The sequence below is a fragment of the Colobus angolensis genome, unplaced genomic scaffold (genome assembly GCF_000951035.1).
Source record: "Colobus angolensis palliatus isolate OR3802 unplaced genomic scaffold, Cang.pa_1.0 Scaffold95, whole genome shotgun sequence".
Lineage (NCBI taxonomy): Eukaryota > Metazoa > Chordata > Mammalia > Primates > Cercopithecidae > Colobus > Colobus angolensis.
Window position 1 is genome coordinate 6297862 of NW_012123487.1, and position 14022 is coordinate 6311883.

Consider the following 14022-nt stretch of genomic DNA (forward strand, 5'->3'; position numbering starts at 1 on the left):
AAAAAAAAAAAAAAAAAAAAGTAATCTTCTGAGAAGCACCTTCTTTCCCACTAAGCAATGCATCCTAAACTCTCCATGTGAAGGTTGTTCTGTATGAAATAGAAAACAAATACATTTCAAAAGGTAATTAAAAATAGCTCAAATAATCAGACTTCTTATTTAATTACAACTATATTGAAGATACAATATGGGTGTGCGTGGATTCATTTATTCACAAACATATATATTTGCATCTGCAATATGTTGTACATAGTAAGAATAAAACTGTGAAAAAATAGATAGAAATCCTTGCTTTCATGGGGTTTACCCTTGTGTCCTGAGGAGGGGAGACCAGCAAGTCAATAGGTAACATAGTTATTTATGTAGGTATGGTGGAGAACAATAAAGCAGCAAAATGGGGTGGTCGGTGGTGACTTGGGTTGTTAACTCACAGCTCATAGAACCATATGGGGATCACAGTCCAGGGTTTGAGGGATGCCCTGGTGGTCCTGAGCTTCTTGTAGGGTCTGAGACAAGCAGGGAAAAAGGGCATCACAAGATCAGTCCTAAGATTTCCAAGCCAGGCAGTGAGGGTAAGACAGTGACTGTTGGGACAGGAGGGGTTAGGATCTTTTCAGGAGCACCCAGAGTTCTGGGGTTCCTTCTTCAACAATGATGTGGAGATGCAAAGGCCCAAGAAGGTTTAGACTGGGGAATATGAGACTCTGTGCCTGAGGAATCTGAACTTTAGAGTCTCTTGTTCCAGATGTGTAAAACTTCTGAGGAATATAGAGGGATAACCTTCCTAGAGGCCTTCTAGGCTCATCTTGCCTGAAGTCTTTTGAAGGCATAAGGATGAAGAACACACCACAGCTTTGTTTTTATTTTTGTCAGCCTGCACAAAGGTTACACAAACCTGTGCAGGGAATGGTGGTGGGGTGGTAGGGCACAGTTTGCACTGGGATTCCAATTCCCCGAAAAGCTTAGGGTATTACATCCTAATGCTGATGTGAAGTGAAGAAGTGAATGTAACTTCCTAGCATGTCTGCAACAGAGAGGAGGTTTAGATGAAGCTAGGCTGTGTGCCTTAATTTGTGCCTTCAGTGTGAGCAGTGACCACTTGATCTCTGGGTGCCTCTGAGAGAGAGATGGATGTCTGGGCTCTGTGAAGAAGAGCTTGGGGGTCGCTGTGGACTGGAGACTCACCATTCCTGAGACTGAGGAGTTGCATTGCACTTTCAGTGAGGCTCTCCCATAGCCAGCGGTTTGAACCTCTCTGGAGAGAGATTTCTAGGTATTCATGAATCTTGGCAACAGTGAATGCCTTGACATCCCAGTCAGACCCCACTGCATTTAATTCTGAAACTATATCTAACTTCCAAGGTGGTCCCAGTTTCCCATTTTCTACCACGCACACTTCACAGAGGTTTTATTAGAGTCTGTCTATAATCCTAGAAAACAGGAATATTCTATAAAAACCATAATTGAAGAGAGGTTCAAGAATGAGGAAGGAAGTGTTAAGAATAATTCTCAGGGATACACTCAACAGTATGCCTTGCTACTGTTTTTGAGTCTGATTATTTGCAAGATTATATGAATGTTTATGAAAAAATTTCCATATGTATGTGTTCAACACCCTTCCATCAGTCTCTCAAGCTTCCTGCAGAGTGGGGTACTGAACGTTAAAGTACTGCATACCTCTTGAAGAAGTGCATGCAGCTTCCTAATGTGTCTGTTTTCAAGGGAGAAAATATGTGTTTTGTCAGGGGACTGGACTCAACATTTCAAACATTTACATAGGGAAAAAATAGTCCCCAAGTATTTTCCATATCTTAAGTGAGAAATACAGAAAACGTTCAAAATTTTGCACATTAGCTTTCCTTTCTGCATTTTCTCGAAGACCAGGTAGCCCTGATAATTCTAGAAACGGCATGATTAGCAGGAAATGAACGTGGCATTAATTTTTATTGTGTCAACATTGTAAAATAATACTTCTAAAATCTAATTTGCTGATGAATTAAGAGGGAATCCTGTTGATATAAGAGAATATAAACATAAATATTTTCTTTCATATTTTGGAGGAAGCTTTATGAAAGGAATAGGAAATTATTGTGGCTTATTAAAATAGCTATTTATAATTACTCTGTTTTGACAACTAGTTTATAAGAATATGATAATTCTGACCTTCAGTTGTAGAGATGCAGGCTTTGAAACTGCCTTTCATAGGACATGCTTGCATCATGAACTGCTTCAGGGGCTCTGCAGCCAACGTATGTGTGCAGCTGCCAGAAAATATTTCATATTCAGTGTGTTTGTTTCATGTCTGTTATGCTTATCACTAATTGTCTACCTAAAAAGAAGTGAGAACATATTAAATTAAGGTGAACAATTTGCACCCAATTCTCAAATTTAAAAAGCTGGTTTTTCACATAGTTTCATAAAAATGTAAATGGATATACTTAAGTGAATATTTTAGCAATTTCCCTAATAGGTGCATAAAGTGGTCAATGAGGCTTTCTAAATGCTTTGAAAAGAATCTCATAGCTACAGGTGTTGAAAAGTCAAGTGGCAGAAATTATTTGTTGGTTAATTAGTTTATAGAGTACAAATTTTAATAAGTCATAGTATAATTTCTAATAAGGAACATGCTCTTGATTGCTTTTATAATAAAAGAAATAATTACATCATCTTGGTTATAAATTCTATTTTCTCTTTTAATAGTAATTTTAAATCACAAGGATAATATGGACTTGTTGCAGGAAATTTAGAAAATACAGGCTTGTCAAAGGAAGAAAATAAAAATTATTAGCATATAGATTTATATCATATAGAGTTAAACAGTACTAATATTCTGAAGTATTTCCTTCTAGTCTTTTTCCTATATGTGTATTTTATTTTTACTAAAAATAGGTCTCTCTATATATGACCTATAACTATATGTATGTACATATAATATATATGCATCTATATGTATGTGCATATAAGATGTATGCATATATATATATGTATGTACATATATATAGTTTCTGGCTCGTTAGTTTAATATTATAAACATAGTTGTGAGAGAAATGCTTTTTTCTTTTCTATAATATTACTTAAAATGCTTTCTTAGTAGTTCATATAGATATACTGTGGTTTCTTTAAACAATCACTTTATTCTTAAATATTTAGGTTTCAGTTTTTCCAGGTCGTTGCTATTATCAAAGAACTTTATAACAACTATATCCATACACATCATTTAAAATTCTTACCTCATTATTTTTTATCAATTTTTTAAAATGTCATTGCCGCATTAAAGGTTCATACATTTTTACTACTGTTCAGAGAGCATATATCATTTATACTTTTATCAGTACTATGTGAGAATGCTTGCTGCATTTTACCTTTCCTAAATTAGATGTTATCTTATTTATTTTTTTTGTTTATTTTTCTTTCTTAACCTAACTACTCAGCATGGTAGCAATCTTCTTTTAATATGTGAAAAAACTTACAGAGGAAATTATATTTTACTTATACATTTTTTCTTTTAGAAACTATTTGCTTTTATGATTAGGAAGAGCTTCCCTATTCTCAGAACAAGTTAATATTCACAGTATTTTCAACATACCTTCATATTTTATTTTTTAGATTTATAATTTTAATCCAACTTAAATTTTTTTATCTTTTTATATAATAGGTAAGGTAGTAATGTAATTTCACTTTTTTAAAAAAATTGAACTTTTCTAGAACAATACATTCCTTCATCAGATATTTGGATGTCACCTTAATTGTGTACTAAATTGTAATACACACATGGGTTACTTTTTTAGATTCTAGTCACTTCTGTTTATTTCTGTTCCAATAGCACATTGGCTAAAATTACATTTTATATATTAATACAGCTGGTAGGTCGAATTTTCCGATGCCCCAAATGCATTTCTTCATGTATTTAAAATTTTCACAAGAAATATTTATTTTGTCAGCTTATTTAAAAAGTTACATCCCATAGAAAATTGTATAGAATTTCTGTTTAATTTATTGTTAGATAACCTAATATATTTGAGTTTTTACATTTAGAAACCTGATTTGTTTCCTTATTATTTTTAATGGTTTTAATAAACTTTGTGGCTTTTGTGAAATATGTATCCCCCCAAATTAATGTTTATTCATTTTCTCTGGAATGTCTTTTGTAGTTTTTGGCCTATTTTAAAAATAGAGTCATTGATCTTTTTAAAACAATCAATTTCTAAGAGCTCTTTCTATATGAGAATTATGGGATAAAGTAGGTATTAAATTGTTTCTCCTGATTAACTACCCAGTTTCCCAGCACAGTTTGTTCTAAAAACCTGCTTTCCCCCATTGTTGTGAAGTACAACTTCATCGCATACCAAATTTTCATATGTAGTTAGGTCTGTTAAACTTTCTATTACATTTTATTGATATCTCTGCATCATTCACTAGTGCCAAAGTTTTCCTTTAATACATATGTGTTGAATACATATATTAATACATATATTTAAATACATATATTTAATACATATATTTTATATATTTATGTGTGTGTGTGTGTATATATATGTTTTGACATCTGCACATTCATTTTGTACCGTTTTCTCACTAAATTCTCTTGTTTATAGTAGTTTTTGCCAATTTTCTTGGGGCTTTCAAGAATACAATCTCATATCTGCAAATAGTGACATTTTTACCTCTTTCTTTCTAATTTTCCTCTTCTGAATTCTCTTTTCTAATTACGTTAGCTAGTATGAATGTATTCATCTATCTATCTATCTGAAATGTAAAATGATAGCAGACATCCTTGTCTATACCTGACTTTATCGGGAGAATGTCTTTAGTGTTTACCTACTAAACATAATTCTGGCCTTTTAGGCTGAGGTAGATACATTTTTACCATGCAAAAATTGTCCACTTCAGTCTTGTTTTATCAAGAATATTTGTCACTACTTTTTGCGTTTTCATGTATAATGTCATTTTATAGAAATGATAACCTGCTCTTTCTCCTCAATGCAAATTATACTAACAGGGTTCCTAATATTGAACTATCTTTGCAGATCCCTAATAAATCCCACTTGGTTAGGTTGTATAATTATTTTAATCTCCTGCTAGCTTCTGTTTACTAACAAAATATACAATGCCTTTCTCACAACCTCTGAAAATCCAGTTTATTCATGACTTTTTTTTTTTTTTTTTTTTTTTTTTTGAGACAGAGTCTTGTTCTGTCACTCAGGCTGGAGTGCAAGGGTGTGATCTCGGCTCACTGCAACCTCCGCCTCCTGGGTAGAAGCAATTCTTCTGCCTCAGCCTTCTGAGTAGCTGGGATTACAGGCACACACCATACACAGTTTTGTTTTTTTTGTTTTGTTTTGTTTTGTTTTTAGTAGATACTGGGTTTCACCATGTTGGCCAGGCTGGTCTCGAATTCCTGACCTTGTCATCTGCCCACTACAGCTTCCCAGTGTGCTGGGATTACAGGCGAGAGCCACCATGCCCTGCCTTTTCATGACTTTGATAGAAAAACTCAGGTGAGATTAAACCCTGACCTGAGATGATATTAGACTCATTATATTTATCCAGTCTCCTTAGTATCATTATTACATATTTTGTTGCAGAAATGTTCATGTAATTGATTGAAGAATGCTTTCCTAGACCACTAGTAATGTATCATACAATATTTGAACTGCATTTCCTCTGTAAAATCTAGAATTCAGGGATTTAGATCGAGGATTTTGTAATGGTATTTTATTTAAGATTTCCCCATTAGTAATCATAAGCAAGGTAGCTTTTCAGCTTCAATTTTTCAGTTTGCAATCTTTGGTTTGTATCAATATTATACACCATTTAAAAAAAGAAAGCTTTTTTCTTGCCTTTTTTCTAGAAAAATGTCAGTAAAGTTAGGATTATTTTTTTCTTCAAATGTTTGATAAAATATTTTAAATTATAAAAATATAGATTTGTAAAAATTATTTAACAAAGAGGCCTGTGAAATAAAATATAAAATTTCCCTGCTCTAGATTCTTTCTTCCACTTCTTATTTCCTCTTCTGATCACTGGATTACTGTTAAAAATTTGGTGTGTATTCTTTCAGAACTTTATCAATGCATCATGCAAAAATAAAAAGGGGTTTAAAAATAATCTGATTTTTTAGTGAGATAATAATTTTTGTATTTTGTGAAACTTTGTATTTTGTATGTGAACTACCTGTTCACATCTTTCTATTGTTTTTATTGTTAATTTGTAAATATTTAATGGTTTAAAGACGTTAGCTCTTTTCTCTACCTTCTCGTTTCTGCCTAAAACTAATCATCGAATCATTATTAACATTCTATTATGTAGCCACTTACCTTTTTTCCTTTACACATACAAACTCAATATCTATTTAAAACGGTAACTTATTGGCCGGGCACAATGGCTCACGGCTGTAATCCCAGCACTTTAGGAGGCTGAGGTGGGAGGATCACTAGTCAGGAGTTCAAGACCAGCCTCACCAATACAGTGAAACCCCCTCTCTACTAAAAATACAAAAATTAGCCGGGCATGGTTGCAGGTGCCTGTAATCCTGGCTACTTGGGAAGCTGAGGCAGGACAATCACTTGAACCTGGGAGGCAGTGGTTGCAGTGAGCCGAGATGATGCCACTGAACTCCAGCCTGGGTAACAGAACTAAACTCTGTCTCAAAATAAAATAAAATAAGATTTTTATTTTATTATAAGATATACATATTTATCTTATTTTAAATTATGTAACATAAAATGTACACATTAGATATATAGTATACATTATATTACATACAAAATGATACGTATTCTTGTATATAGTTTTTGCTTTATTTTACCTGGCAGTAAAAAATATCAGTAGTCTTTTAAAAGACTGTTTTTATTTAATTACCCCAGTGAAGAATTATTAGGTTTCCTACCAACTTCTCACTCTTAAAATGGCGTGAATGTGGGACAAAGTACAAAAGGTGAAACTGCTGACTTTCAGTGATGTAAACATTTTGAAAGAAAGTGTCTTTTTAAAAGTTTATAACGTTTTCTCCACTCTTTCTTAACTCTTCTCAACTCTTTCTTTTTTGCTGATATGAGGCACCATCAATCCCACATTATCATCAAAAAAAAATTGGCTTCCTATTGTTTTAATTTCTATCTCCTTATCCTTTTGGTGATTAAGTATTATATAGTTTTATATATTTATTAGACGATTCATTTTCTTATGTAAATTTCCTTTATTTGCTCTTTGCCCATTTCCTTCCCTGTAGAATTGTTTTCCTTTCTCATTTATTTTAAAGAGCTCTTTGTATATTAGAGATATTAACAATTTTTTTTTGGCAAATATGTTCTCCCAAGGACCTTTAGAAGGTATTGGGTGGCTGTGAAGTCCCTTCTCTTTCTTATTTGTGCATGGCTTATCCCCTTTGTTGTCCTCTTCTTTTCTATTAATATTTGCCCTTTTGCCTAGTTTATTTTCTGCCTTTTTGCATCACTACTAAACTAGAAGAGAGTGAGGGACATAGAATTAAATATTTGAACAGGGCTTGTGACTTTTAGTTGAAAGGAACTGAAAACTTAATGTGTATACAGGATTTTGTAGGAGCATTCTGTCTTTTCAAATTTTTCATGGGGTAACGTTTCCTTCTGAGCCTTGAATAATGACTGACTGTATATTCCAGTGAAAACACAGAACTCACTGCCATACCAGCTAATGAAATGTAAAAAATGCAGTCTGTCATTTGGATGCTCCAATGATCAAATATTTTGATAACTGACTACATATTTTATTTTTGAATGCAGAGATTCAGCATTCTATAACTATGAATTCTTAATGACTTGGGACAAAACTATTGGCATGTATGAACAACTGAAGAATGAGTGGCAGAGCAAGAGTTTGAAATTAATATTAATTCACATACAAAAATAAATGACGGGTATTCTTTTTTTTTTTTTTGAGACGGAGTCTCCCTCTGTTGCCTGGGCTGGAGTGCAGTGGCCGGATCTCAGCTCACTGCAAACTCCGCCTCCCGGGTTTATGCCATTCTCCTGCCTCAGCCTCCCGAGTAGCTGGGACTACAGGCGCCCGCCACCTCGCCCAGCTAGTTTTTTGTGTTTTTAGTAGAGACAGGGTTTCACCGTGTTAGCCAGGATGGTCTCGATCTCCTGACCTCGTGATCCGCCCGTCTCGGCCTCCCAAAGTGCTGGGATTACAGGCTTGAGCCACTGCGCCCGGCCCAAGAGTTTGAAATTAATATTAATTCACATACAAAAATAAATGATGGGTATTCTTAGCTATATATATAATGTATACTTATAGCCACATTACTAGTCAAATTTATGGTCAGTTTCCAAATGTTTGAAATATTTCTGTGACATTCCAAGCCATAATGTTTTCTTTAAACAGATGCTGTGCTAAATTATTTTTTTCATACCATAAAAACAAAAATCCATAAAGAGTGCTCATTAATTCACATGGAAAGGCCTGGGGCTGAAAGATAGGTCAAAGTAACACAATCTTAGGGAAAGAAAAACAGTCTGAAAATGTCATATTTTTCAGGAAGGCATTTGTATTGCTAGCTCTTGGAGCTGTGTAAAGGAAAGAGAAACAAATGCTTAATATTTTTAGAAACAATAAATTCCTATGTCAATCCCAATTCTCACCAAATAAAAAATTACTCTCATCTTTTTCCTCCTATTATGAGTCTTACATAGACTCTGTCCAGTCATTCATATCTTTCTTTAGTGTTTTTATTTTATTCAGGCTACATTGATAGACTATTCTTGGTGCTAAACTAATTTTAATATGAATAGATTACTGTATATTTTATAGTTTGGGTATAGTCATTGGTAACCATTGAAAATCTTGTTTCTGGTAATCACTGAGACAAGACAATTTAAAACTCTCTATCCAATTAGAGAAAATTCCTGTAAATACTTGTTCTTAAATTTATTCTTAAAATTATATTATCAAGAATAAAGACATGGTACCATTGTTTAGGGAGTAGATTACCCTGCACTTTATAATATTAAAATATTTATTTCTAAAGATAATTGTTTATTTTCACTGGTAAACTGTTTTACAGAAAAACTGTGTACATATTGTTATGCTTCTTTGCTTTGTTTGTTCTTAAATATCAAAACAAATATTTCTGTGTTCGTTGAATGTGGAGTTATAGGGTTAGGTGTGACGGATTATATCACATTCAAAAGTTTATATCTTTAATATAAAGTTTATATCATATTTTAAAAGTTTTATAACTTTAATGCCTCGTGCTTTTGGCAAGTTGTAATTCAGGAAGGGAGAAAAATCAATTTTAATATGAAAAAAGAAAGTATTTGACAGCCAAGGTAATCAGCATTTATGCAAACTGAAAATTACTTGCCTGCCAAAACAACCATTTATGAAGATTTAAGAAAATATAGAAAATGTTATGACTGTTTATAAATTAAAATTCATTGCGTCTACCTTGAATCCATAGGATATATTTTTAGCTTATTGTTGTTTTTAAAAAATCTATGAACATAGCAACTATATTTAAAATAGTTTACACTATAATGGGCATATTTATTATGGTTATAGTTAATAACCATATATAATGAGATAGACTTAAATCATGTGTTGGAAATTTAAGTTATTCCAGTTATGCTGTCATAATAAACATTTATTTTTCCTCCAAATCTTCTCTATGTCATTCATCTGTTTCTCTTTTCTGGGCTAGGCTTAGAATGAGAGTCAACAAAACCTGGGATTCAGTCTGCCTTCTCAGTAAAATTATTGGTACCACTGGTGATCATGGGAGTCTTCAGTGGTTCTTGATATACTCTTCTTTGGCAATGATTATACTTTAGTTTTGGGGCATATGTGACTAACTAGCAGCATTTAATAACAAAAAGATAACATCTCATAATGTTATATTACAATCAGTCCTTCCACTAATTTAAATTCAGATTCATTTCCCTTATTTAAGAAAAGAAAATTTGTTTGAAAGTACCAAGAGGGAACAGAAGTGGCCATTTCATAGTGCTTCCTGATTTAAAAAAATCAGAAAACTTAACTAATATACCTTGTGTACTTAGCATCTGTTTATCAGAAATACCAGTGGTTACTAATTAATTAACTGATTGAACAAGTAAAGTCTATTCATTATACACTTTTGTACAAAGAGGATTTCATTTGGAGAAAAATTTCTACTCTGACATGATTGAGAGAAAAAGGATAATCTTGGGTGACATCAAATTAAGTGTGACTAGTTTGTAGTGGCTGATTTAACATATGACATAGACATTAACTGTGGGTATATTATGGGCTTTAGTGTGGGATCGCTAGAAGGATGTGATAGATGCATGTGTAAAAACTATATTTTAAACATATGCATTACATGTTCTAGTTCTACGAGTATGCTGAAAGTGTCTAGACAAGAAATTTTAACTAGAACCATAATTGTGAGACAAAGCTAAAAGTGAGACAAAGCTAACCAGAGCCACCTGGGGAAGGAAAGAGCCTCAAGGACTTGTTCACACAGTTGTTTCTAAGGGAAAAAAGAAAAAAAAATGCGGTCTTCAGTCCAAGACCTGTCAATCCAATTTTTAAAGATTGATTAGGTAGCTGAGTTTTTCTTCCTTTTATCCTTGGAGAAAATGAAAAATAACACTTTCTCTTCTACTTTAGACTCACCATTCATATACTTTATGACAGTTTGGTCTCACCTGAGCCATCTCTTCTCTAGGACAAATTATGCTAACTCTTTCTGTCTGTCCCCATAGGTCCTATTTTTCAACCATTAAATCATCTTACTGTTCTTTTTTGTATCTTTTCCAGTTTCTTCAGTCCCTTTAAAATTTTGAAGTCTTAAATTTAATATCTTTGCATATACTTATGTTAGATGAGATAGAATTTGAGGAACGTTATTTCTTCCTGCTAAGTGAGAGAGACGGTCACTATGACAGGTAGATTGGAGAAAGGAGATAAGAAGAAAAAGAGAAGCCAGATGAACAACTTAATATTCAAGTTATTGGATTTCTATGATCAGAAATAGCAAAATCTGTGTCTGGAAAATGTCACAAAGGTTTTTAATAAGTCCTTTGGAAGATACCAAAACACAAAAAATTATCAGAAACAACCAGAGCTACTTAAAAAATCTTTCAAAAAGATTTATTTTTTGTAAAAGATAAAAGATACCTTTATGTTTATTTTTACTAATTATCCTTCTGTAAGGGAAAAGATTAGTAAGTGAGCTCTAAATTCAGAGCAAAAAACAGAGAAAGATGGCCACTGCCAACTCAAGAAAAGGGATAGGAATTTAGCATGAGAGTGAGTGAGCTTATCTTAACTAGGGGCTAGAACCATTTTTCAAGCAATATTATTGACAGAGGGAATATTTGTGGAATGTGGCCTAGTAAAGAATTATCTTTTCCTTTTTGGTAGTACATGGTCACAAGGCAAAGTGCGCTATTGGCTCTGTTGATGCACTGTCTTGGGTTTATAGCATTGCATTGTCTTCTCTGCAGCATCATGTTGATTTGGGATGATTAGGATATTATAGTTGGTTCAACCTCTCCATTCCATGAGGGACAAAAAGGAAACTATAATGTTGTAAATAAAAGAAGTTTCCCTCTGTAGCAGTTACTATGAGAGAACAGTTCCACTATAATAAAAACCTTGAATAAAAGCCCTAAACTGTTTAATCTTTATTACTTCAATTTAAGTGCGTTGATAATTTTATTTACTATTTCTTGAATTTTATATTTAACTTTAAACCTAAGGTCTTATCTATGTTCAAAACAAAATACCTGGCTTTTACCCTACTCTATATCCTGGGTCATGTACCACAAAATGGGGTGAACTGCTTCATTGGCTCTACAAAAGAGAGGAATGCAGTCACTACAAAAGGATGGTACTGTATTCTTTCCAATATCCTCCTTTTAAATCAACACGAAATAATAGGGATCACAACAAAGTCAGCTTACAACAGCTTTAATTCCCCAGATGGAAAGCTGCACGATAAACCCACTGCAGCTTTATTTTCACTTTAAGGTGGGATAAAACTATACATCCGCCATGCCCATATTGGAAATCCACAGGCAGATCTTAGAGGGCTGTTGCATTGAATGGTGTGCAGTAGTGAGATATTTGTATTTTGTGCTAACCCCTCTTCGAAAGCTAATGCAGTGTAGTCTTACCATTTTTGCAGACAGGACAACATTGTTCTGGTTCATAGACTGGGTTGACACACTCAGGAACTGCGCAGTCTGCTACAACACAGTGAACTTCATTGCTGGGCTCACAGCGACACCATTCACATGGAGAGGGCTAGGAACAAATCTAAAATTAGCCCCTTTTCTCCTATAACTTAATGCTTGCACATGCATATGCTGTCAGAAGACAAAACATCAGTGCTTATTATTTTGGCTTTACTGTATTAATTCCATTTACCATGTCTATGATCATTCTCCCCCCGTGAAAGGCAACCTAGATACCCAAGCCACAGTGGATTACAACCTGCACTCGGGATGCTGTGAACAAGTAAAGCACCTGTTTATGACTTTTCCTATATCTTATGTTCCTACTTTCCAGAGAAGTATTTGCATAACTAATATGTCATCTCCTGGTTTGTTTTCCAGATGTACTGGTTGCTCTGACCTCATTGGTAAATAGGCATTCTACTGGAACATGTAAGATCATTTTTGCCATCTGTCATTTTATTCTTCTTGAGAAAGAATTACTGAGAAACAAGAAAATGGTAAGTGGACATCTGTACCCTTTGTGTGAACTCTTTTTCAAGCTAACTTAGACTCTAAATGGCATTTTTCAATGTGAATATTAGAGAAGATTGCATTTAGGAACCAAACATCCAGGTACTGCCTCTTGAAAGATTTAGTGAATACCTTTCATCTTGCCTGCTTGCTTTTATGAATGAACAAATTGACTGGCTTAAAAAGCCACTATGTAAGAGTCAAAGACTCTAAAAATGGAACTAAAAATGATAATTAAGAGACAAAAATGAAACATCAGAAAAGAACATTTGTTTTTGCAGTACTTACCGACCGAGAGTGTTTGGAATTTTCTATTTCCTTTCTAGAAACTGCCTATGGCACAAATAATCTAAAGCAGGGGCCACCCTCTGACTTCCTCATCCTTTGTAAGTTCTATCTCTATTTTTCTCATGGAACAGCAGTTTAAAATTCTGGAATGAAAATTTGAAGGTGTCAGAAGTCATACAATGTCCACACTTTTCAAATCAAGCCATTTGTTCTTAGAAAGTTCTGCCTCCAATCTGATGCCACAGATCCTCACCTGCAAATTGTGCTAATTAAAGCCCTCTTCCCTTGTTTCAGTGACTACTGTCCAAAACCCTTGTCAGCTCTTATTTCTTCCCTGGATCTGGCAATCTGTGTAATATCAATGCTTCTTAACTCAGGCAGTCTGTAGGTGTAGATGGCAACCCTTCAACTAATTATTTTAAAAATTCATTTTGTTTTTGCTTTTTGCTTGGAGAATGATAGCCTAACCTTAAATTACTTTGCTTTCAAATTTAGTATGAACAAAACAATTAGCCATAGGATCTGTGGTAAAGTATTGCTATTTGTTAACATGATCGATACATTTTTGAAGGGTGCAGTTAAAGTCTTTACCATGTGGTGAGTTGTGTTTAAAGATTTCAGAGAAATCTATTGCATTCTCAGGGTGAGATGTTTCTGATGCTTTTCTGCTAAATAATCTCAGAGAATTAAGAAAAAGATTAGAACCTACAGTACATTATTTAATGGAGAAAATTAGCAAATAAGAGCTGGAAACTCTTGTTGCTCTTTTGCTCCTTATTTTGCAAACCTCATTGCGATATCTAAAATTCCCAAGCAAATTTGTCAGAATTTTCCCCTTTCCTTGGTTAATTACAAAACAGTATTTTCACATAGCCTTCTGAAATGCAGCAAAGACTTGGACTGTATTTACTGCCAGTATGGGGGGAAAAAGGAAGCCACTAGTATAATCCCTTCCCCACAACTAGCATTGTTTGTTCTTTCTGGTTCCCTTCTTGTTGAAGGAAGGGCTGGTTTGTAC

At 33.8% G+C, this 14022-nt stretch overlaps 1 protein-coding gene across 1 annotated transcript in view; it reads right to left on the bottom strand.

The window, feature by feature from the left end:
* Positions 1–14022, bottom strand: part of VWC2L (von Willebrand factor C domain containing protein 2-like) — a 170172-nt gene that overhangs the window by 130919 nt on the left and 25231 nt on the right. Inside the window, exon 3 of the mRNA XM_011932315.1 lies at positions 12144–12273. Coding sequence (XP_011787705.1) covers positions 12144–12273 — 130 coding nt within the window. The remainder of the gene's footprint in view (positions 1–12143; positions 12274–14022) is intronic.